The 24,300-nt window shown below is 45.8% G+C and overlaps 1 protein-coding gene across 1 annotated transcript in view; it reads left to right on the top strand.

Moving 5' to 3' along the window:
* Positions 1–24,300, top strand: part of SHISA6 (shisa family member 6) — a 279,526-nt gene that overhangs the window by 5,052 nt on the left and 250,174 nt on the right. The window contains exon 2 of the mRNA XM_037143347.2: positions 16,745–16,905. Coding sequence (XP_036999242.2) covers positions 16,745–16,905 — 161 coding nt within the window. The remainder of the gene's footprint in view (positions 1–16,744; positions 16,906–24,300) is intronic.

Raw genomic sequence — 24,300 nt, 5'->3', positions numbered from 1 at the left:
AGAATGAATTCCTCTGAGCAGAGAGTCAGCTGGGTTTTTTGCTTCAAATATAGCAGTTGGAAGGAAGAACGAAACCATCTTGCCTTGGACTGAAGGTCTTTGTCTTGCATGTTTTCCATTTTCTTTCAGCAAAAAAAAAAAAAAAGGTAGAAAAAAGCATGTAGGAGAAACAGTGAAATTGTGGAAAATTTAAGAAGACATATGGAGGAGTGGTTAGGAAGGACACCAGGAGAACAGAAAGTAGCAACAGTAGTAGCAGTAGGAAGGAAATCGGGTGCGATGTGGGCGGCATTGCTCAGAGGCTGTGCTCGGTTTCTGACACGCCTGCAGCCACATGCATACGTGTTCGTTCAGCAGAGGCGCCCTGCTCCCATGCTGTGGGCAGGATATGTTGAAACTGTAAAGTGGATGTTTGTTATCTTGGACACATGAGGCTAGCAGGGTTCATTCTTAATTCAGCTGGTCAGCCATGCAAATACTTTTCAAAAATTCCTGGACATGGCAGTTCTCCCAGGTATGTTACTTGCTGTCTTTGTGTCCTCTCCCACCCAGCCCCATGGCCAGAACGTATGCACTTTTGTCCCTCTTTCCCGCCCCAGGCTCAGAACACATGCATTTGAAGGAACCCACTGCTAAGATACCAAGAGGTTACCTACAGTTCCAGGTTGCCAAGGCACAGGCAGAGAAAAAGTCCAGTGCATTCTTTTCAAATCTATTTTAATGAGAGATCAGATTGACTGTGCAGTCGATCCAGATCAATTGTGTGGGAAGCAGTGGTTAAGACACTTGAAAAAGCGAACTGATAGAAAGCAGCTTATTTACTGGCCCTAGCCAGACATGCCCATGGATCCGAAAAGAAGGGACCCACACGAAAAGAAGCTTCATTCTTCTGGTTTCGCTGCCTGGTTTCTCAGGGCCTGGCAGGATCGCCTCTACATCTTAACTTTCTGGCTTCTTTCCTGTAGTTGGCGAGAACCTCAGCCTCTTGTTGGAACTAATGCCCAGCTACTGGCTACTGGCGGTTACTTCTCTTCTTCCCTGCCACACTCTCCCCATTCTGAGTCCTGGGTGATCTGTTTTTGGAATTATGGTGAATTCAAGTGCATTGCCTTATAATCTCTGTTGTATCCCTTGACAATATGCATCTTGTGGAACCACAAAATTATGGCTTGAACTTTTGGGTGTAGAAGATGTCTGCGATTGGCGATGAGGAGAGGGGCTCTGACAGACTCTACTAGGGACCAGGTTCAATTCATTTGTAAAATGCCTTCTGCTGTGATTTTTTTCCTCTTTTTTTCTGTCTTGGGAAACTCAAAGCCATTATATTTCCCTGAGTCATGTTTGTGACCTCGTGTGCCTAGTATCTTCTTTTGCAAATAAGGCAGAGATGAGAGCAGGGTTGGTGGAAGAGTTTACTAGTGAACCCCCAGAGGGTCTCAGTCCCTCAAGAGCAGGCTCATTTCAAAGCCATTCAGGACAGATTGCTAACCTTGTATATTATAGTTATTCTTATTCCTCTTCTTCTTCTTCTGTAGAAGTAAAAGCAGAATATTCTGAAAAGGCAAGGAGCACTCTTCTCTTGTCATCCATTACAGAATCATAGCATTTTGTTTTTTATTGTTGACACTATTACAGATGTCCCCCATTTCCTTTGCCTCCCTCCACCCAGCCCCTCCTTCAGCCTTCAACACATTGATGTCTGTGTCCATGGGCTATGCCTACATGTATATATGTTCTTTGGCTAATTTCTTCCAGTCTCCCCCACCCCTCTCCCCTCTGAGATCTGTCAGTCTGTTCCACGTATCCATGCCTCTGGTTTTCTTGTACTCATCAGTTTATTTTGTTCATTTGATTTCCCATATAGTGAGATCATATATTGTTTTTCTCTGACTGGCTTATTTCACTTAGCATAATAGTCTCCAGGTCCATCATGCTGATGCAGACGGTAAGATTTCCTTCTTTTTTTTTATAGCCATGTAGTATTTCATTGGATAAATGGACCACATCTTTTTTATCCACTCATCTGCTGATGGGCACTTGGGCTGTTTCCAGATCTTGACTGTTGTAGATAACACCAATATGAACATAGGCACATAGAATTTTTATTGTAGTTGTCAATTAATCTAACTTCCTATTTCTGTAAGTGAGACAACCGAAGTGCAGAAAGGCTGGATTCCAATGTCAACATTTCCCAGCTCGTGGTGAGTGAGCTCGTCTAGAAGCCAGGGGCCAGCATTCCTCCCACGGTACTGCACAGCCTCGTCTTGCCCAGGGCAAACCTATTCTGCTTTACCTCACATGCGTATTTCTTAGTCATCATGAAACAATGTGCAGATTAGAGATGTGAGTGACAGCTTGTCTACATTTTTTAGCCTTCCCTCCTTCAGGTCTTCCAGCCAATAAAATGATTTCTGTTAATCTTATCTGGTCTTTTTACAGTTTTTCTATTTATCTTTTTAAAGGGGCAATAGCCGATCTAAGTATCGTCAGATCTGAGTAATATAGACCATTGAAGAAGGAAGACATGGCACAAGCCAAAGAATTGTGGACCCTGGCAGTGGGTCACTGAATACAACCATGGGCAGAAATCTTAATTAAAACTGTGGTTGTGAATGCTCGCACATGCGCTCGTTCTTTCTCCCTCCATCCCTCCATCCCGCCCACCCCCCTCCCCCTTCCTGCCTCCCTCCAGAAATGGGTGAGAATACTGAGACCCACCAGAGCACTGAGTTTCAGCTTTCCTGACACCAGGCACCTGCATGTGGATGATTTCAGGCTTTTCCTCCAGGATGGCCCCTGCATGTCTAAGACAGCGTTGTAAGCCACAGATGTGCATCCAGTTGGGTCAGTCCTGCCCTTTCTCAGCTCTGGGCGTGGACGGCTCAGGGTCCAGGTGAATACAAGGTAAGGGGAGAGAAGTTACTGGCAGGATGGCTAATGAAGCTGGACATTTGGGTCCAATCGTTATGTGAAATTAATCTCCGTGGCATGCATCTTGAGGCCTTTGCTTGCAGTGTACCTGATTCTTCCTTTGAAAGAACCAGGGCATACAAATCCTAATGCGTCTTTCTTCCAAGCAGTCACCTTGGAGGCTGCACACTGATTCTTCCCAGGGAAATGTTGCCACCGTTCCACTCTTGGAAGTGCTTTCAGAGCCCATGGCACATCATTGTGACTCTGTATAATGGTAGCATATTTTTATCCTCTCAGGGTAGATTTGATTCTTGTAAGTAGCAATAAGTCATGGGGCTGAGGCCAATGAATGAAATAGGTGATCGGCTGGTTATTCATCAGAAATAAAGAGTTCCTCCAGTAATGAGACCCGCTCTCCTAGGAGCCACGTCAGCTGTCTCCAAAGGCAGTCGCCTAGAGGAGGCATTCCCATAATGAACAGCAACCCTGCAGACCGGGGCTTGGCTCTCCATGGGGACCCCTCGGAGGGGCCACTTCTCTTGTGGAAGCATAACTACTGACTGGCCTGAAGGAAATCAGCTTTGTGCTGTATCACTGTGTCGGGGCCAACAGTGGAGAAATTAGGAGAGGGGAAAAGAAAAGAGATGAATGTGCAGAAAACAGCCCGAAAACTGCCCAGAAAGGGTGGGGAACAAAAAGAGAGAATGTCCCACATTCCTGCATGAGACAATGGACAGAGAGCTCAATTTAGATTCCTAATTTAATTCTGAGGGTAAAGGGACCCAATTTTTCTGGGATGCATGTAGCCAGGTGTGGGGTCAGAGCTGGATGTTCTCCATGCTCCCTCTTCTGTCCATCTAAATGCCATTGCCTCTGCAATTTGGCATTCAGATGAGGTCACCACTTGGGCCAGGCAGCCATCGATGAAGTAAAAATGTTGGCAAACACAGGAAGATGGGCTCCCAGGGGGCATTGCCAGTAGATCCCTAATGTGCATTGGTGGTGCCTCCCCACGGCCTCCCAAAAGTTCCTTCATTTTACAAGATTGATTACAGCAATGGAGCCGGCGTGGGAGAGCTGAGTTCTGGGGTAGGTGATGTGGGGCCTCCAGGCGCCACTGTTGTCAGTTCTCATTCTTCTTTGCAGCTGGGGAGCAGCCGGCTGTGCTGCTATGGGTGGGATGGTGTTCCTTCCTCTCCATCAGGGTTAGTGGGAGGGGTGGGGCTGGGCACAGGTGTCACTGACACTGCATGGGCTGGGGCAGAGCCTCTGGCCCTGCTGAGCCCTCAAAGGGCACTCCCGGTCATGCTGGGTGGAGTCAGAGCTGCTCTGTGACTGGGGAGCCCCTTTGCCTCTGCTCAGGTGAAAGGAAGCATCTGCCAGATACTTACACAAACTCATCACCCTGCAACCCCAGAAAGCCGATGTTGAGGAGAATCTGAGATTTCAGTTAGGTGAGGACTCAAGTCATGTGGATGCAGCAGGGAGGGAAACATTAGAAGAGCTCCCATTCTCCAGGGCTTGCTCTATACTGGTACCCTGCTAAGCACTTGACTGGTGGTGTCTTATTGCATTTTTCCGTCACCCTCTGAGTGTAGGTGCTCATTTAACAGATGAGGGAATCAACTCAAAGAGGCTTAGTGTCTTGTTAAAGGTCATACAGCAAGTACGTTGCTGGTCTCCATTTCCTTGGGGGGCCAGTAGGACAGCTGGCTCTCATCTACCTGGATGTAAATCGTCAGTGATACTCAGATTACTTGAGAAAGCAAAGACCCACCTGCTTGTGCCCTGGGACAAGTTGTCACCATAGGGGATCAGAAGACAAATGGCCTACTGATGAGGTGCCTCAGAACTAGGATGATGACCTCACTTACACTGAGGTGCTGGGCACAAAGGGGCCCCGGGTGGCCTAAGAGCTCTTTTTCAAGAATGGATATTGGCTGACGATAGTGAAAGCAATATAAAGAAAATGTAAAAGCCCAAATGAAACACCCTGATTCTGATTGAGGAAAAAACCCCAAACATAAACTCTTTTACAGTATTTAAAGAGCCTGGAGCAATTCTGGAGGAGCCCTAGCTCCTCCAGAATAGGGGAGCTAGAGAAAAGCATGTGTGGGGAGAGGGTGAACCCTGGGCCCTTGCCAGTTTATTACTGCAATGTACAGCTCACAAACGGCTCCACTGATCACACTCCCCCTCACCCCACTTATAAAATCTAGCACTGTGCACACGAGACACAATTTCAGCCAGCTCACTTCTGCTTCTCACTCTGTCTCTGTTCTTTTCCTGTCTTGATCCTTTTTGCCCTGCTTTCCAATTCCTTGCTCTTTTCGTGCTTGCTCTTGTGCCCTCAAGCCCTCTGTCCTGAAAGGCAAATGAAAAGGAAGATACCCCAGGGAACCCCATGAGCCCTGGGTTCCACTCTCAAGCTCCTCTCCTCGTGGTCGGGGGTGGGGCTCCGGGGCCAGGGCCCCTGACCAGGGTGCTTATCCAACTGAAGTGGCTGTAGGCAGCGTTTCCTTGGCTCTCCCCAGGACCGTGGGCTCCTGTGCACTGTTTTCAGCCCTGACCCTGGCTCATTCCCCTCCTGGTAAGAGGGCAGGAGAACCCCAGTTCCTCCTTGTGGAAAGCGACTGTTCTCCGTCTCAAGACTCTTGCAGCCTGAGTTTGACCAGGCTTGGTGACTACAGCCTTGGCCCTGCTCCCCAGTGGTGTTTGGGAGAAGAGTCGCTGCTTTCTGCAGCCTTCCCAAACACTCTCATTATTTCTTGTTTTTTTGGCATTTGGTCTTGTGTTCCCATTAGCTCCAGCATTAAAGTCTCATTACTTGGGACATCTGTCCTCTGGACATATTTGTGATTGCCTTAGCCAAGTGTCCTCTTCTGGGAGGTATGCTTTCCATCCATAGTCACCTCTTCACTCTTCTCTGGGTTCTGCTGCTCCCAGGAGGAGGAATCTGGACCTGGAGAGGGAGTGCCTGGGCAGGAGGTGTGGCTGTTCATTTTGAGTGATGTCTGAGAGTGTGTGGCAGAGCCTTTGGAGCTCCTGGGAAAACAGGTCTGCAGGGAGGGGGCTGAGTCCATAATAGCAAAGAAGTTGCCAGGACAGCTTTTCTTCTCCAGTCCCAGGATCAGTCTCAGATCCCATCAGTAGGGAATGCTGATTTCCGGGCAGCTTTGCTGAGCATGGAAGGGCCACAGTAGCCCACCTCTCTGAGACGACAGGGCCTGAGGCCCAGCCCAGGTGCCGGGCTGCTCTAGGACATGCAGAAGAACAGGATTCCAGCCTCCGTGTTGGACTAGCAGTTGGCCCTCTCTGACTTTTTACTGGATCCTGAGAAATTTGCCTAAGCTTTCCCAGGGTTGCTGTCCCATTGGCCTGGAAAGCTCTTTATGCTATGGGAAATTACACAGCTCTTCTCTTCTCAGGTAATCAGCAGCCAATCTCACCCACCCCTGTGCCAGCCCCTCCTCCCCACCTCCAAGCATTTGCAAAAAGAATCCAGCAAGTCTTTAGCAGATCTGTCATTTCTGCTCTCTCTCAAGTTGCATCATTAAAATGTTTCTTCTTGTTCTTTTCAGTGTCTTTGTCCACTGTCACTTCTGTCTCCATCTGTCCTTCTTTTGATTCTTGCTCACTTCTGTTGAGCGTGTCCCCTTCCTCTCTCCCTCAGGTCTCCTTCTGGAACTTGTCCTGCTGTAACTGCATCAGCTTGGACACTGCACATTAAAAATTTCTCCACCTTGGACCTGGGGAAAGTTGTTTTCCTTTTCTCTCTCTGATAAAAAGCTGCGATGAAGAGATTAATGGCTCAGACAAGACTGCAAGGATTGCGCAGGGCTTGTACAGCATTCGGAAGGACAGATTTTTTTTTTCAAGCAGGCTCCTCCATAGACAATTGGCCTGCTAATTACAAATCATTCTTATCTATTCAATAGAGTAGCTCTCCAAAGATCAGGTGTTTTGTTTTGTTTTGTAATCCTGCAATGGCTCAGGAAGCAGTAAAAATGCATTTCCTTTAAAGTGTTCTGTAATTTCCATGTCTGTTTCATTGATTGGGATTAGCCTGCCCCCATTTCTGCTGATTGGTGATGCTTGACTCTAGGTTGCTTCGAAATCCCTTTTTAATTCCTCTGGGGGGGGGGGGCGCTCCTGCGAATTTCCCCTTTTCTTGTTTCTTTTCTTTCGTATTTTTCTGAGTTTGTAGAATCCAGAAACTCACTCTCTTTTGGCACTGGGAATTCTGTTACAGATTATGCCACAGCCCCTCAATGAGAGCTAACTTCGTTCTCTCCTGGTAGAATGACCAGGTGGGCAGATGAGTTTAGGAACCTGGGAACAGAGTTAGCACCACTTGCTCTGCCTCTGGGGCATAAGGGGACACTGAGCTCTGTCTTTCTCAATTGCCTGTGCTGCCTGAGGAGCCTGCTCCTGCATCACTGTCTCCAACACCCGTTTCTGGATTCAGGAGACAGCATCACGCCTACTGCAGGGTATGACAGGATGCACTTCTATTGTACCTGGGTCCTTTACGGAAAGCACTTTGACTCCTCTCCCTTTGCCTGCTTATGTGGCTCTTGAGGAACACCTAGCAAGGCAACATGTGGGTCTCAGCCATTCAAACACAATTTAAACATCTAAAGTTTTATTTGGGGGGAACTTGGCCAGTCTCCAGCCATTGGCACCAATCCATCTCCTCCACCACAATGTCAAGGGGACAAGTGTGTTCGCCTGTTTTGTTCATTCCTGTAGTGTGGTGACTAGAGCAGTGCCTGGCACAAACTGGGTGGTCAGCGATGACTGAGTGAATGAATGACTTAATCAAAATGGAGAGGATTTGGGGTGGTCTTTCCTCATACATCTCATTCTTCTGGTGGTTGCACTGATATGAAAGTACTTGAGCTTGGAAATGACAATGCTGTTTATAATTTTTTTAAGAAAGGAAGGAAGGAAAGGCAAGGAAGAAAGAAAAGAAAGCAAAAGGGAGGTGGGAAGAATAAAGAAAAAATAACTGAATCCTTTGGAGAAAATGTTGCCCTGGCCAATTTGATCCATTTGCCCTTTTATGCCCCAATAAAATCCTGATTTGTTTCACTCATGATGTGAATTCCTTTGCCTTTCACTGGGACTTTATCTCAAGGCATCCTTACACATTCTTGGAAGCACAACTTGTGATGACCTTTCAAAGAGAAGCAAACAGACACTCTTTTTGCATTTGGCTCACAAAGTCCAAGTTCAAGGTTCACCAAAAACTAGATGCATTTGCATCTTTGGGCCTTAGTAGGAAATATGGGTGTGACCAGTCCCTTCCAGGATGACCCATGGCCACAGCCATGCCATGTGGCAACTTACTCTCCATGCCAAGAGTTTTGCCATCTGGCATTGTTGAGTCAGTCTTCCAAGACTTCCCCTCTTCCACCTGTGCTTTTGTTTTGGTCCCAAAGGCTGATCCTCTGTAGGCCCTGGGAGATTGTATTTGGATGTATTTAATTAATCAAATACTTACATAGTGCTTACTAGGCACCACATTCTGTTCTAAGTGTTCTATAGATATTAACTCACTTAATCCCCATAATAACCCTAAGAGACCAACATTATTTTTGGCCTTGTTTTTTCAATGAGAAAACAGAAGCAGAAAGTACTTAAGTAGCTAGTTAATAATCAACACTGTATCCAAGGGGCTGGGGTTTCAACCTAGGCACTCTGGCTTCAGAATCCACATGTTTAACCACTAGGTTATACCACCTTCATTTTTCTTACCTATAGATTTAGGTCCATGCCCAGAGCATATCAAGGAGATGACACCAACAGTAACAATAGTAACAGCAGCAGCAGGTACATTTATTAACTCATCCATCACCAGGCTGCCGAAGTGATAGAACAGATCTTGGTAATATCTCTGTTTCCTCAGTGGGAGCTGCACTCGACACATCCAGATCTTTAATTTGTTCTCAGACAAATAATCCAAATATTTCTGAAAAGTCTGCGCATCTTGTTGACGTGACCCAATTTCCCAGGCCTGGGTGAATTTTTCTATGATTGGTGAGTCAAGGAATGGAGTGTGTGGAGATGATGCTACTGGGGGTGAGTGGGGCCCCAGGGGACCACATCCACCCTGCCTGGGTTGTGGCTGGCATGGAGTGACAGCCTCGGGACAGGCGCCTATCAGAATGGAGTGATTAGTCCTGCTTGCATGAAAAACAAAGCAGGCAGGCTGCGCCTTTGCTTGCTGAGTTCTGTGATGTTTATTGGCCACGAAGAATTCCAGTTGTGGGGGCACAACTCAGACCTGCAGAACAGCTCAGTGCAGATGCACAAACATTGTTACCACAACAAAGAGAGCACCCCATCCCTCTGGAGTCTGTCTGCCCGGAGAGCGGTCTTGTACGCACACAAAGCCGGCAGCTGTGTCTTTCAAGTGGACTGCGAGAGAACCGGGAATAAGGAGAACTAAATTAAGCCATTCTCCTTGGGCCATGTTTATTAAAAATATATTCACTTCTCTTATTCAGGGTGCATACTTCAGAGAAAAAAGGCCCCTGGCTGCCCAGTAGAGAAGTATGAGGACGAGGTTACAGAGAACACTCACGGTTCCCTGGGTATCAGTGTCAAGTGAAAACTCAGTTTCTGGGACTCACACAACCAACGTTTATTTAACTGGAAGAGGAGCTCTACACTCTACTTTTAGGAGAAAGCCAAATGAAGTAGCTATCTATGAGAGGTTTACTTAAAGGAAAAAATACAGCCTTCCATGGCTTGTCCTGCAGTTTTCATATGAATAGCCTCATTTCCTAAATTGTCTACATTTTACTTAGTTTTCTCTGTGAGTAGAACTAAAAATTAGACTGGTGGCTCACTCATGGAAGAACCTTGCATTCTTTAAAAAAATGTCTATTCAGTGTACTCAACTTAATTAGACAGGAATGCTTTTAGACAATTCTTCAAAAACAAGAGTGTTCTCATTAGTCCTTAAGAATAGGAACATTAACCAGGATAGTGTATTCAGGGAGTTCGTGTATTTGGCCTTCTATCATACCTATCCAACGGCATAAATTGCTTCCTTCTCCCGATGAAGAGAAAGTGCATGATTAGAGGTCTAAGCGAACCAGCTTGCCTTGCCCTTGGGACCGGAAAACTGACTGAATAGTAGCTGGACTTCCTTCCTCCCTTTCGTGTTATTCAAATGGTTCAGAAATCCTGACATCTTGGTAAGGAAGCTGGTTTCCATTTATTCCTCTTTAGTGACCAGTGATATTTATGGGGTTCCCATGGAAAGCATTTAGTTCAGATCAAAAAGTTTAGCAGATGAACTAAGGATCCCCAGGTTCCCAACTTAATTTGGGGGAACCTAAGTATCACCATTTGATCACTGAGTGAAAATTGTGACAAAAAATGCAAGGTTTTTAAAAAATATTTTATTTATTGTTTTTAGAGAGAAGGGAGTAGAGGGAGAAAGAGAGGGAGAGAAACACTGATGTGAGAGAGAAACATCGATCAGTTGCCGCTCATACATGCCCCAACTAGGGGTCAAACCTGCAACTCAAGCAAGCACCCTGACTGGGGATTGCACCTTTTGCTTTGCGAAATAACACTCAACCAACTGAACCACACTGGTCAGGGCCCGAGGTTTTTTTGTTTTTGTTTTTCTTCTTTTTGCAGGGGGAGGGCATCTTTTTGTTACATTTGTTTTAAGCTTGGAGTCTCTGTGAAGCCTATGGATCACTGGCTAGAGAGGGCAAAAGCTTGGTAAAGCAGGACTCCTCGCTTTGGTCTCATGCAGAGCAAGGGTCTAGTGAAGTATATTGGTGTTCTACCCAAATTTCATTTGACAAAAATGTTGCCTGGTAAAACCATGTAAAAACTTTCAAAGCTGTTTATGTCGATGACTCACTAAAGTGAATAGAACTGGGCAGTTGGAGGCAGCTGAGTTCTGTCTGTGTAGATTTTTTCCACTGCAGATTGAACACTCTGAAACCTTGTGTTCAGAGACCATTGCGGGGGTACAGGAGGTGAAAAACAAATGTGATTAAGTGATGGACTGTTAGAATGATGGGTGGGTGGGTGGGTGCGTGGATGGATGAATGAATGCATGGATAATTCAGTGATACAAAACCAGCGTCTGTAGTTTAACCTACCTATGTTTGAAATCTTGATTTACCATTTACTAGGTGTGTAACTTTGGGAAAAATAGCAAATCTCTCAAAACCTTACTTTTCCTCAGCAGTAAAATGCAGCACCTGCCATAAAAGGTTGTTGTGGGGATTCTATCATATACAAGTAAGAGTTTAGCATAGATAGTAACTGACATATAGTTTCTGACATAGAGTAACTGCTTAATGAGTGATAGCCTTCAATTTCCCAAGCAGGCAAGGCTTTCAACATTTTGCAAAGCAAAATTATGAACAAGGTTTTGTTTATTTTCCTGTTGTTAAGGGGAATCATGTGCTATTTTCAGAAAGATTTCATGTCTTGAATGCAGGTGGCAGCACATCAAAATGTTGATCGGCTTGGTCCCTGGTGTTGGGACAACTCAACATACAGGAAATTCAAGTATATTTTCATTTCCTTGGGACCACTGACAACCTCAAACAAAGTTTCAGGCAAATAAATAATTGGCTTTGACCAATTTACTAATTGTTTCACCATGCCTCCAAATTAACTAGCACATGCTAAATTAGCAGGACCAGGTGGAGAGAGAGACCAGGCGACTCTGTTCAAGCTGCGGGTTCACAGGAGAGTGTGATGTATGTGAGAGGTAGTCCTGGTGAGCAGGAAACCCAGACTCAAGCCATAAGCCCTGGGCTCAGATTCCTGCTCCACCATGGCCTAGTCCTGGGGCTGGTCTGAGCCTTGGTTTCTCAGTAAAAATGGAGGTGATGATCAGTAGTTACAAAGGCCACAGGGTTGGTATGAGCATTGCAGTGGATAAGGAAGATGAACGAATGTAGAAACTGTTATCCAAATGGAAGGTAGCCATGTCAGTTATGCAGGTGGTTAGTGTACAGATGTACTGAAGGACACTGACATTTCCTGGCCTGAAAGATTAGAACGACTGTTCTCCTTGCTCGGATTTGCTGCCCAGTTAATTTACTTTCCCCAGCCCATCACACATCAACACAAGCCAGCCGAGGTATCCATGTACAGAAGGGAGCTGAGAACGAGGGAGTTATCCAGATAATTCAGGCAGAAAGTGTTTTTTTAAAAAAAAATACATGTAGGTATTGTAGCCAAAGTGGCACTGCAGGAGGGGAGATGGGAACAGGCAGGACACTGAGCTGGTGGGGGTGGTGGGGACCCTGTCCTCAGTTTTCCCTTGCCCACCTCTGTCTCTCTCCCTTCAATTTTCTTTCCCCCAGTGTCTCTCGCCTTCTAAATCACTTTGTTTCTCTGAATTTCTCCGGGACTATTACTCATTTTGTCTCTCACTCCTTCTACCTACTTCTCTCTGTCCCTCTGATTCTGTGCCCCCCTCTCTCTCTCTCTGTGCCTCGCTCCTTCTCTTTCCATCTGTTTGGCTCCACTCTGTTCACCTCTGTCCTCCTCTTTCCTTTGTCTGTCTCAACCTCTTTCTTTCTGTCTCTCTCTGTCACTGTCTGTCTGTCTTTCTCTGTTCTCTTCTTTAGGGAGCCTGTGCCTCTCAGACCTGAAAGCTGCTGCCTGCTGTTTTATAGAATCTGTTCCGTTCCTTGGTGACCGGTTTTTTTCCTGTGGTTAGAAAGTAGCTCAGGCCTTAACCCATTTCCTCTGGCGTATCCAAATTAATTAGGTGAGACTGGGATCACACATTTCAGAATTAGAATAATATTTATCAGCCTCCCTGGAGAGAAGAGGATGGAAGATGGAGAGGAATGGGAGCAAGGAGAGGGGTCAGGGAGCTTAGAGTTGGAGGAGGGGGCTAGCAGGGGGGTCACTTCTAACGACACACCCTCTGGGAATTAGAGCCACCTTTCCAGTTGCCAGAGGGCACTGGGAAAGGATGAACCTTGGAGGATGTTCAGACCTGAGGACACACTGACAGCCCAGAGACCAGGCTCTTTCCTCCGGGATGGTCATTTCAGGGTGCTCAGCTCCACTGCTTGGCAGAGCCCATCCCTGCCTCCAGTCTCCATTTGGGCGGCTCAGGAGGCCCTGTCAAACTGGACTGTGTTGAGCCCTCATCTCAGACCCACTTCATCTAGTGCTGTAAGTCAGGGTTCCTTCACCCCTGCCACTGTTGACATTTGGGGCCATGCAATTCTCTGTGCCGGGCTCTCCTGCTGGACATTGCTGTTGTCCAAGGTCGGCATGGAGGATGACTAATGTAGGTTCAGGTTTGGCCTACTGAAAGCAGTGTACTCAACCGCAGGAGTCCCGACAAACTTGGGAGATAAGAAAAAGAAAGAAAGAAAAATAATACAAACCTTTCCTTTTGTAATATTACCTTTATTGATATATATATGTGTGTATATATATATATATTTCACATACCATAATATTTACTCTTAAATTTTAAACTGTACAATTCAGTGATTTTTGTGCATTTAGAATTGTCAAGGTATCAGTCATTACTACCTAATTCTTGAACACATTTGCCTTCCCCAAAAAGAAACCCTACACCTCTTAGCAGTCCCTCTCCATTTCCCCCTCCCCCAGCCCTGGGAATGCAAATCTGCTTTCTCTCTCCATGGATCTGCCCAATCTGGGCATTTTACATAGATGGAATATTTACGATGCGGCCTTCTGTGACTGGCTTTTTTCACTTAGCATGATGCACGATGCATTCAGAGTTTATTCATGTGACAGTGTGTGTCAGTTCATTGTTGCTTTCTAAAGGTCCAACAACAAATAATCCATTATGTGAACACAACATGCTTCGTTTATCTGTTCATCAGTTAAGGTACACGCAGGTTGTTTCCACCTTTTGGCTGTTATTAATAATGCTGGTATAACCCTTCATATACAACGTTTATGGGGACGTATGTTTTTATTTCTCTTGGCTGTATACCTAGGAGTAGAATTGCTAGGCCATATGGTACCTCTATGTTAAACATCTTGAGAGTCTGCTCAACTCGTTACCAAAGGGCCCTCACCATTTCGAGCTCCCTCCAGCAGCTTACAAAGGCTCTGACCTCTCTGTGTCCTTGCCCAGCCCTGCTTACAGCTGTTTCAGTGGGTCTGAGGGCATCTATCATGGGTTCCATGGACATTTTCCTGGTGACCGAAGGTGCTGAACTGCTCTTCATGTTTACATCTTTAGAGAAATGTCTGTGTATATCCTTTGTCTGTTTTTAAATGGGGCTGTTTTTTTATTGTTGGATTTTAAGAGTTCTTTACATATCCTGGATATGTCTCATCAGAAATATAATTTGCAAATATATTTTCCCATTTTATGCGTTATCATTCATTTTCTGATGCAGAAAACCTTATGATGAAGTCCAATTTGTCTTTTTTTCTTTTGTTGTTTGTGCTTTTGGTGTTGTAGCTAAGAAACCATTGCCAAATTTATGCTACAAAGACTTACATTTTTTCCTAAGAGTCTTTAGCTCTAATATTTAGACCGGTGATCTGTTTTAAGTTACTTTTTAGGTAAGGTATGAATGAAGAGTCCAGGTTTATTCTTTTGCTTGTGGATATGCAGTTGTCTAAGCATCATTTGTTGAAGAAATTGTCCTTTACCCACTGAATGATTTTGACACCCCTTTGGAAAACCAGCTGTCCATAGGTATAGATGGGTGTATTTCTGAGCCCTCAGTTCTAGTCCATTGGTCCATATTTCTGTTTTAACTTTTTATTCACTCTGTTCTGACTGTGTAGACATCATAGCAGGAAGGTGTGGTTGATAAACAGGAGGATGGAGGAATCAGGTAACTTGCCTACATGTGTAGTTTTAAAAATAAAATATCACATTTTGAAATTAGAAGACATCTTAGAGGTCATGCTAGTGTAAATCCTTGTTTTGCTAATGAGGGAGAAACATTTAAAATATAATTTTATTTATTTATTTTTGTCCAGTTAACATTGGTTAATAAAAATATGTAGGTTTCAGTTGTACTTTTCTATAAAACATCCTCCACATATTGTGTTGTATATTCACCACCCCAGGTCAAGTCTCCTTCCATCATCATTTCCCCGCCTTTAGCCACATCTTCCTCCCACCCTGTCCCTCTGGTCATCACTGTACTGTGTGCCTATAAGGTGTTTATATATTTTTTGCCTAATCTCTTCATCTTTTTTGCCCAGCCTCTTAACTGTCCTTCCCTCTGATAGCTGTCAGTCTGTTTGTTCTCTTTAATACATTTTACTTTTACAGATTAAGAGATCTGCCCAAAGGCTCATCAGAGGTAGAGCTGGGATGAGAGCCCAAATCTCTTAACCATCAAGGCCATTCCTTTTTCTTTTTCCCAGGCCACGCACCTCAGGTCTGTGATTCAGACCACGGGTCTGCCTGAACTCCCTTTACCAAAACTAACGAGCTTCTGTATTCTCCCCACTGCTGGTCCCCTGGAGAGCATGGGGGGTGGCATGAGTCTACTCCTCCCTGCACCACTGAAGGAAGAAAGCCATCGAGGGGGAAGCAATTGGAAAATCTGAAATTGCTGTATAAATGCCACTGAATGAATGATAAGATTGCCAGTGTGATGCTCTTCTCCCAGGAAGGTTCAGTGTGTCGGAGGCAGCAAAATGGAAGGAAACAAGTCATTTCCAGGCATGTTTTTAAACTGCCAGCATTGTCACTTTTCAATGGCACGTGGGAGCTGGGATCCAGGTGTGAATGGAGCCTTGGGGTGGGCTGGACTGGCTGGGAGGGGCCTGGAGGCCTGCCACCTTGTCCCACACCTCAGGGCCACCCCTAGTGGAGAGAAGAGTTCTGCGCCAGCTCGTGCAAAGCAGGTTCACTCAGACCCGGGTGCCTGGCCCCAGAAGGATAATATACAGATCGTGGTCTCTTGAGACATGTCTCCCTCATCCATGCCTTTCCAGAGTATCCTAGTGTGTCTCTTTTCTCTCAACACTGCTTGTCTCATGTGCCACACCACCGAAGTGGGTCCGGCTTGAAATCAGGTTGTGCAGTGATTTCCCCTAACTGTGAGCCTTCAGATGGCAGGAACTGGGTCCTGTTCACCTCTCTCTGCAGGGACAGATGCGTGCTGAGTGCTCAGGAAATGTGGGTTTGGTTGTTGACTGAATAACAGCTGCCCTCTGGGTAGCTGGGCCTCCTGCAGAGGGGTGGGCCACTCCAGCAAGGACTGTGGCATCTCTGCATCTCTCCTGCATCCTGAGTATTTTCCTCCCTGTGTTTGTAATTGTTCCTCCTCTGAGCTCCAGTTGTGCTCTCTGTTGGCACCATCCATGCATTCTGATGTTTATCTTTTTATCTGTACATTATCTTTGCAGCTAAATCACACCTTTCTTTGATGGTGGGAGGTGTGGGTTTGTACTTATTTGAGTTGCCAGCACAGAGTGCATGCTACTTGGTGCTCATTGTTTGATGGGGAGGTTGGTAGCTCTGATATTAGTAACCTGCTGCTGAATTTGAGGACAACAGTATCAGCCTCAACTGCAGTGGCCAGCTGCTATAGATACCTGTGGGGCTTGGGGGGAATCGGGGGAGGCCAATATTTTGAAAGGGCTGAGAGTTCCTTGATTGAAATGAATTAAAGAAAGAATCTATAATCACCCCATTCTAGTGCCCGTACCCCCAGACATGGCCACCCCTACCCTGTTCCTCCTAAGACCAGCCCCGATGAAGCTGTGGCTGTGGACTGAGTACCCTGGCTCCATGTGTTAAAGGGCCTTTGGGGCTATGTGCACTTGCTCAGGAATCTCACCATGTGATCTCCTCTTCCTTTAGGGCTCTGGCCGACATCTTAAGACAACAGGGACCAATCCCCATAGCACACTGTGAAAGAGAAACTATCTCGGCTATAGATACCTCCCCCAAAGAGAACACGCCAGTCAGATCGTCCTCCAAAAACCACTACACCCCTGTGCGCACGGCCAAGCCGACTCCAGGTAAGTGTGAGCTGACCGCCTGGAATCTTTGCTGAGGCTGTTGAGAAGTTTGGGGATGTTGCTGCTCCTGTGGGGAAGGTCATGGAGCCTGTGCCGTGAGACTCTCTAATAAGCAGATGAACTTATGAAAGAGTCTGGGGACTGTCCCCTGGGGAGATACTGGCATGGTAGAGATTGCCGCCAATGAATGTCCAGGCCAGAAACATGTTGATTTCGGGCATCTGTGATGTAGTGAGTGGCTGGTGTAATTGTCCTGTGTGAAAGGGAGCTTGTGGTGGTGGAGTCTGGTTACCCACTCGACCACGTGGGGCAACGTGTAGGCTGCCTAGGATTGCTCTGTGACAAGAAATTGCTGCAGGCCATGGTAGAGACTTCTCAACTATTAGCATTTCAAAAAGCACTTGCGAGGGTAGGGGTTATGTCTGTATGTCAGGGTGACCCTTCTCTGTGTGTTAGCAACTCCTGGATGGTTGATGAGCTGCCGTGGAATAACAACATACCTTCTACCCTCTACCTGGTCGCTGCTATAACTGTCTGAAGAAAATGGAGCAGGGCTCATGTTCCTTGTTGTGTGGAACAACAAATGAAGCGCAAGGAAATTCAATGACTTGGACAAGGTCACTACGATGTTAATAGTAGTAAGACATCATTAATGACAGTAATATAATCTCACATATATTGGATCTTGCTCTGTGCCAAAGTATTATGCAGAACATTTTGCATGTATTTCTCACTCTTCACAGCAATCTTCAGAGGATGTATATTGTCTCTATTCCATATGAGGAACAGGACAGTTCAGTAATTTTTCTCAAGGACACAAGGTTGTAAGGAAGAAAGCCAGGATTTAAGCTGAGGCATAAAGCTAACAACAATCAGGTCTAGGAAATCCTAATATCCTAACACAGTGGCAGACATGAGCCCTAAGTATCTGAATGGAGAGACTCCTCACAAGTACAGCTGGAGAAGTCATTTCTCATTATGAGCTTTACCAGACATCCTGGTGCTGACCCCAGTCTCCGACACAGCTGCAGTTTTGATACTTGGGTCTGAAATCTTCGCATCTCTCACCCTTTTCAAAGGATGGGTTATATAGTCTGAACTAAACCTGCAATAAGGATATGAAACGCTAGGTGGCAGTGGGTGTCTTACAAATTCAAAATAATAGTGACTACGCTGTTGGGATCACATTTATTTCTTATGCATCCCTGAATTTTCTTAAATGTATTAAATCAGAAACCACCTACTTGCCTTTAAGGTAATAGCATTAAATCTTTTGAGAATATGATAAAAGTTAAGGACATTCTCCTCAATAAATATACCTATATGTAGATAAATGTATTCATCCAACATTTTGCATAGAATTTAAGGGAGTTCACAGACCTTTCCAAAGTTAGAGTTCCCTGATTTAAAAGGACAGGTGAGAGACTCATCTTTGCAAAAAGTTTAAGATACATTTTTAGCCTTAATATGTGAGCAACAGAAGGAATCTCAGCAAAAAAAGAAAAAAGGAAAAATCACATCTGGGCCAGAGCTATCTACTCAGATGTACTTTATTTTTTTGTTTATTTAAGTAGTTTATTTTTTATTGTATTTTCCAGATGTACTTCAGAATCACCTGGTAAGCTATTAAAAAATGCTGGGGCCTGGGCCCCCCAAAGTAACCAGAAAACGTAGGGATGCTGTTGGCATCAGTATTGTTAAAACTCTCCGCACGGTGATTCCAGCATGTGGGCAGGATGCAGAACCATGGGGCCAGTGGAGTCTCTCATTTTATGAGTGAGGACACAAAAGGACTATGCCAGTGGTTCCCAACTTTGGCTACACATTGGAATTACTTGGGGAACTTTAAAAATTAAGGGGACCCAGGACCCAGTTCCAGAGGTTATGATTTAACTGTTGTGGGAGTGTGGCCTGAGCATGGTAGAGGGTGATGCTTAGAGCTTCCCAGTGATTCTAACGTGGAGCCAAGTTTAAGGCCCCCTGGGCTGTGGGAATGGCACCGAGGTGCCATGCTAACTAATCCTTAAAATCGTTGCTCACCGTTGAACCTAACCTTGGTATTTTGACTGCCTTTGAGTAGGGCATTATCTTTCCCTGAAGATTCACAGCTTGAAGTCAAGCTTCTTCAGAACCTTGTCTGCAATTACAGCACTTCAGGTCACTCTGGTACCCAAAGCATCCTTGGGAGTTTACCTTCACCTGTCTGCTCCAATTTTCTTTGACTCATTGATAAGCCAGCTAGTTGCCAGCCACTGAGTCAAGACTGATTAAGCAGACAGTTTTGATTTGCCTTTAATGCCTTTCACGCAGCAGGAATATGTGTCATTTCTTCTTGGTTCTATGTATATCCTCTCCTCTAGTGATCTGAAAAAGAAAGCAAGCTTAGAGTTATATGATTCATTCTTATGTTTGGAGAAAGCCCTGTTGGTTTTTCTAGGTTAGAACTCTTCACTGTACTTTCAGAAGTGGGGGTTGTTTCTCTGGTCCATGAAGCACTTGAATTTAAAAGCAATTTCATAACAACTCACAATATCTATAGATTATGATGGACACAACTGCTTTTCCAAAGAGCTGATATCCTTTGCCACAAAATATTGCAATTTGAGAAGAATTTAAACAGAACTTTGCCCAGTTGTTCAAAGTGGAGATTGACTGATTTTGCCCTTGACTGTGGTTCTCATATGATCACACCACCAACTGAAGGAGTTTGGTGGTGAGAGGCATTTAGGGGAATTTTAAGGAAGATATCCAGAAATATCAGGAAGCATCATAGCACATGGGTGGCTTTGCTACACAAAATATTCTTCAGGGCGACCCTTGAAGCATCATCTAGGAGTTTGTGAGAAATGCAGACTTGCAGGCGTCTCACCTGCTGATTGCAACCTGTACTTTAATGAATTCAGCAAGCGAAGTTTGAGAAGCACTGGGCAAGCATGGACTCTGCAATGTATCTCCTCAGTTTGTTTTCTGGCCCTACCTGCTGCCTAGCATTGTTTTGAGGAGGTAATGAGTTAAACCAATGACAGCACTTAAACAGGTCCTAATGTGTAGCAAACACTCAGTGTTAGCCATGATGGGTTTACTGAAGGCTATGTCCCAATCAGGGCGAATGAATCAAAATGAGAGAAACAGAGGCATGGGTGCCCTTCAACTAGGCAGGGGCCGTGGGGTTGTGTCTGAAACGAAAGCCCCTTAACCCACACTTTCCTGTGCTTGGCCCTTGCCTGGGGCGCATCCTCAGAGGATGAAAGCGCTTTGTAGGGCTTTGTACCACTTTCTCAGGGTCTTGGACATTGGAAGCACATGCTTAATAGATGTAGGAGAAGATCTTGCCTTAGTAATAATAGAAACAAGGATACCATGAGCAGCACAAGCACCACTGTGGAGTGCCTACTACGTCCTGGGTACTTTATATGTGAGCGCAGGTCCCATATCATTTCTTAGGTATAGAAGCCCCTGTTCCCACTTTGGCAGAACCCTCTTTCCTTCTGTAAAAGCCTTTCATCCTAACTCTTCCAGCAGTCCTTTCCAACTTGAAAGGGAGTTTCCTAGCTGACAGTTACTTTGGATGTAGAAAATCAGAGAAGCCCCCTTTCATGCCCATCCCTCAAATCTGGCTGCCTCTACTCAAAGCATGGCCCAGGGACCGGCAGTGCCTGTATCCCATTGCAGCTTGTTAGAAATGCAGAATCTTGGGCTCTTTCCAAAACCTACTGAATCAGAATCTTCATTTTAACAAGATCTTTAGACAATTTGATTGCACTTTAAAGCTGAAGAAGATCCCTTCATCACAATGATCCTCAGCCCTGGACACACAATGGACTCATGTAGGCACTCCTGAAATACTGATGCCAGGCCCTCATCTCAGAGATTCTGGTTTAATTGGGCTGGGGTAGAAACTGGACATTGGTACTTTTCAAAAGCTTTCCACATGGTTCCATTATTTGGCAAGTAAGAGCTGAAGCTGTCAAGCAAGGAAAATTCCTGGAGGACTGTAGAGCTTGGGTTCACATCAAGACCCATAGGATGGAGCCTGGCTGGTCTGGGTCAGGGGGCATAGAGACAGGTCCTGTCCATGGCAGGCAGGCAGAAGGGAATGGAGGACTCAGGCTCATCTGAGGGCAGGAGTCAGTTTGCAGCTGTGAATGGGGATACCTGGGCAGCAGAGGGCACCAGGAGAAATACTGGAATTGACTAGAGGGCCCTTCAGAGCCAGGCACAGGAAATATACCACATCTGGGGTTGCAGGTCTCCTGAACCCAGGATCTTTAAGCCTTGCAGTGAGCTTACTTGGTGTTTATGGATGGGAGGGTTGGAGACCTGGCCTGTTCACCTAGTCTGACTCTGTGACTCACAGCTGGCGGATGCTGAGGTCCCCATTCCTTGCAGTAGCAATGACATCATTTGTTGAAGGTTCCAAAGCTGATGTCCAGCTTCCCATTATCAAGAGTGGCTCCAGTTGGAGGAAATAAATATTTATGCTCCAGCTACACATCACTGGAAGTTGTATAAATGAGCAATCAGTTATCCTGATTCTTGTCAAAGCCATACGCTTTATTGGCAGACTAAGGGAGCCAAGGGATGTGACTTGAGGCTTTCTGGAGATTGATAACCAAGGCTGGACAGCTGACTGGGGGCGGGCACTGTGTCACACTCCTGTGTGGCCTGGCCCTTCCACGCTTCCTCACCTCAGCCTATTGCCCACTGCATCTGTTGTTGGAATCCAGGCACCCTGTCCTTCCTCGCACCACACATGCTCTTTCCTGGTGGAATTCCCCACCCCCTCCCTGTCCCACACCCTGTGTGGTGGCCAGAAACTGTTTGACTGTGGATGTCCATGCTGTGAAATTTGATGCTCAGACAGCACTACCTTTCTGAACCTCCTCATCTGTGCCTGTCCATCCCCTGCCTTATTTTCTTCAGCGCTCTTACACCATCTAACAACGTATATTTGCTGGTTTGTTGGTTTATTATCTTTGTCCTTTTCAGAATGTAAGCTTCATATAGGTGAGGGTTTTGTCTGTTTATTCACTGTGATATCTTGGCCCCAAGAAGATTGCCTGGATGATCATCATAGTTGCTCAATAACTCTGTTCAGGGAACAAATGAACGAGGACACTGTCCTTTCCTTGGGTGAATGTCAAAGTTGAGGCACAGGTATTGGTTGTAGCTGCGTTCAGAGAAGCTCTTATTAAGTCTTTGTGGCCCTCTGTGTAAAACTGGCGTGGTATAGGTCACTTGGACAGCCCAGCTGGTCATCTGGTAGTGAGCTGAGCTGAAGGTCCTGGTTTCTTCGCCAAACCCCAGGACTCTCTTCCTCCTTTCTTGGGATGACCCAGGTCTCTGTGGCTCCATGTGTCCAGAGGCTGTAAACCTTACTTCCTGGCTGGACTCAGAGTGGTCGTCACCCAGAAGACCTTGCCTGTTCTGCTTGCTCTTTCTAGAAAGACTACTTCACAGAAGTCTTGCCAGTCCAGGCAGCTCAGATTCCGTTTCCAGGCACAGGGTTAGGGCCACAGGTGAAGCCAGATAACCTGGGCATTATACCCAAACTTTAGGAAACGTCTAGTCAACCTCGGCCTCTAATAGAAAATGGGAGTTTTCTTTTCTCAGCTATCCCCTGGGGAATAGGGCTGTTTTTTTTTTTCTACAGGAGGCTGAGATTAGTGGCCTCACAAAATTTGGGTCTGTAAGGTGATGGAGAGATCAGATGACCCAACCTGTACTTGACCTGTGAGGAAACTGAGGCACATTGAGATTACCTAGGTGAGAGGAGGCAGGACCATGTCTCAGCACCCAGCCTGCAGTGTTGGAGATGTGGTCTGTCTACCCACTTACAAGTGTCAGGATCCCACTTACAAGTGTCAGGACTCAGGCTCCATTGCTTCAATTCCACATTCGTGAAATGGGAATGACTAACAGCCTCCTCAAATGGGGGGTTAAGGAGTTGAATGAAATGGTCCATGTATTTTAAGGGCTCAGCTTGGCTCAGGGTTCCTGCTCAGAAGTCATCTGCATTTTCATCATAATCATGAACACCATCTCTGTTATCAGCTGCATCTTCTCCATCTCTCTCTATCTGTTCTTTCCTTCTTTCTGTTACCTACCACTGCCCCGCTCTGCCTATGTTCCTTTTCACCATTTCCCTGGTTATATTGATCCTCCTCTCACCTTGGGGTTCTCAGCTCTTCTGCTAACACATGCACTAACTTAGCCTATGGTGGTCCTGCCATTTCATTCCTAGGTCTGCTTTCTTGGACATCCCTTGTCACTTCCAAGTTTTCTCTTGGCGATACTTTCTTTCTTAATCTATACCTGTTGTTTGGACAGTCTCCCAGCAGACTGGCATTGACCTTTCCCAAGTGGAGTCCTGTTACTGTTTGCCCAGATGTTGGGTTACCCCCATTGCCTCAATACCATACCCTTCTTCTTGCAGTCACTGTACTTCCTGTAGGTCTCTGCCTGGAGATGACCTAGGGTGACCAAAGGCTGACCACAGCAGCCACAAGAGTCAAATACTCTTTGACTATTGTCTCCTTACAGGTTCTGAAAAACCCAGAAAGTCCACTGAGTCAAGGCTGGTGGTAGAGGAGAAGTATCACTAATCCTTGATAATAGGAGTACATTAATTGGTGCTTATAATATAGTTAATGTGAAGTACTAGGCACCACTATATGTGCTTTACTCATATCATTTAATCAGCACAACTCTATGAGGTCAAATCATAGTTATCTATATTTTACAGATGAGAAAATGGAGGACAGGAAGACTGGAGGGAGACCTTGCTCCAAGTTCACACATGTAGTCCTTGGTAGAGAGAGGATTCTGGCCCATGCCTGGGCTTCAGACACTGCACTGTTGAGCCTCTCTGTTGTTACTGGCTCATTATACTTCACTTTGTGTTAAAGTAGACAGCAGCATATCATTCATCTCAGCCTCACAAAGAGCCTGCCATTATGTTCGACCCAAGCTTTAGACATGGCAGCATCTGCCTCTGAAAGGACCTAAACTGATTTTGTCTCAGTGTTTTTAAAAGACAAGGTAATTGCTACATATTACTCTGTATTCCCCAACAGTTCACAGTGAGCTTCTCATGTGGCCAGTGCTGTGTTGGTTCCTGGGGGTCCATGAATGGAGCCCTGAGGAGGTGCTGAGGAGCATATAGACATTCTCACGCAGGGTGCGGGTGCAGAGATGGGAGCGGGAAACCCGAGACTCCAGGGAAGCTGGAGTGCTCTAGTGGGCCAGAAGGACGCCTGGGAGTCCAATAGGCTGAAAAGGGTGGGCAGTGGGGAGTGAAAAAGGTGCAAGCAGCCTGCTGAAATCACAGGGATGGTAAATAATGCTTGGGAGGAATGTTCTGAGAGAGGGATGCTCTCAGGGGCACCCCCCACT

The sequence above is a fragment of the Artibeus jamaicensis genome, unplaced genomic scaffold (genome assembly GCF_021234435.1).
Source record: "Artibeus jamaicensis isolate MK-2021 breed Jamaican fruit bat unplaced genomic scaffold, CSHL_Jam_final contig_781, whole genome shotgun sequence".
NCBI lineage: Eukaryota > Metazoa > Chordata > Mammalia > Chiroptera > Phyllostomidae > Artibeus > Artibeus jamaicensis.
Note: the sequence above shows the minus strand (reverse complement) of the source record. Positions and strands in the feature narration are given on the sequence as shown.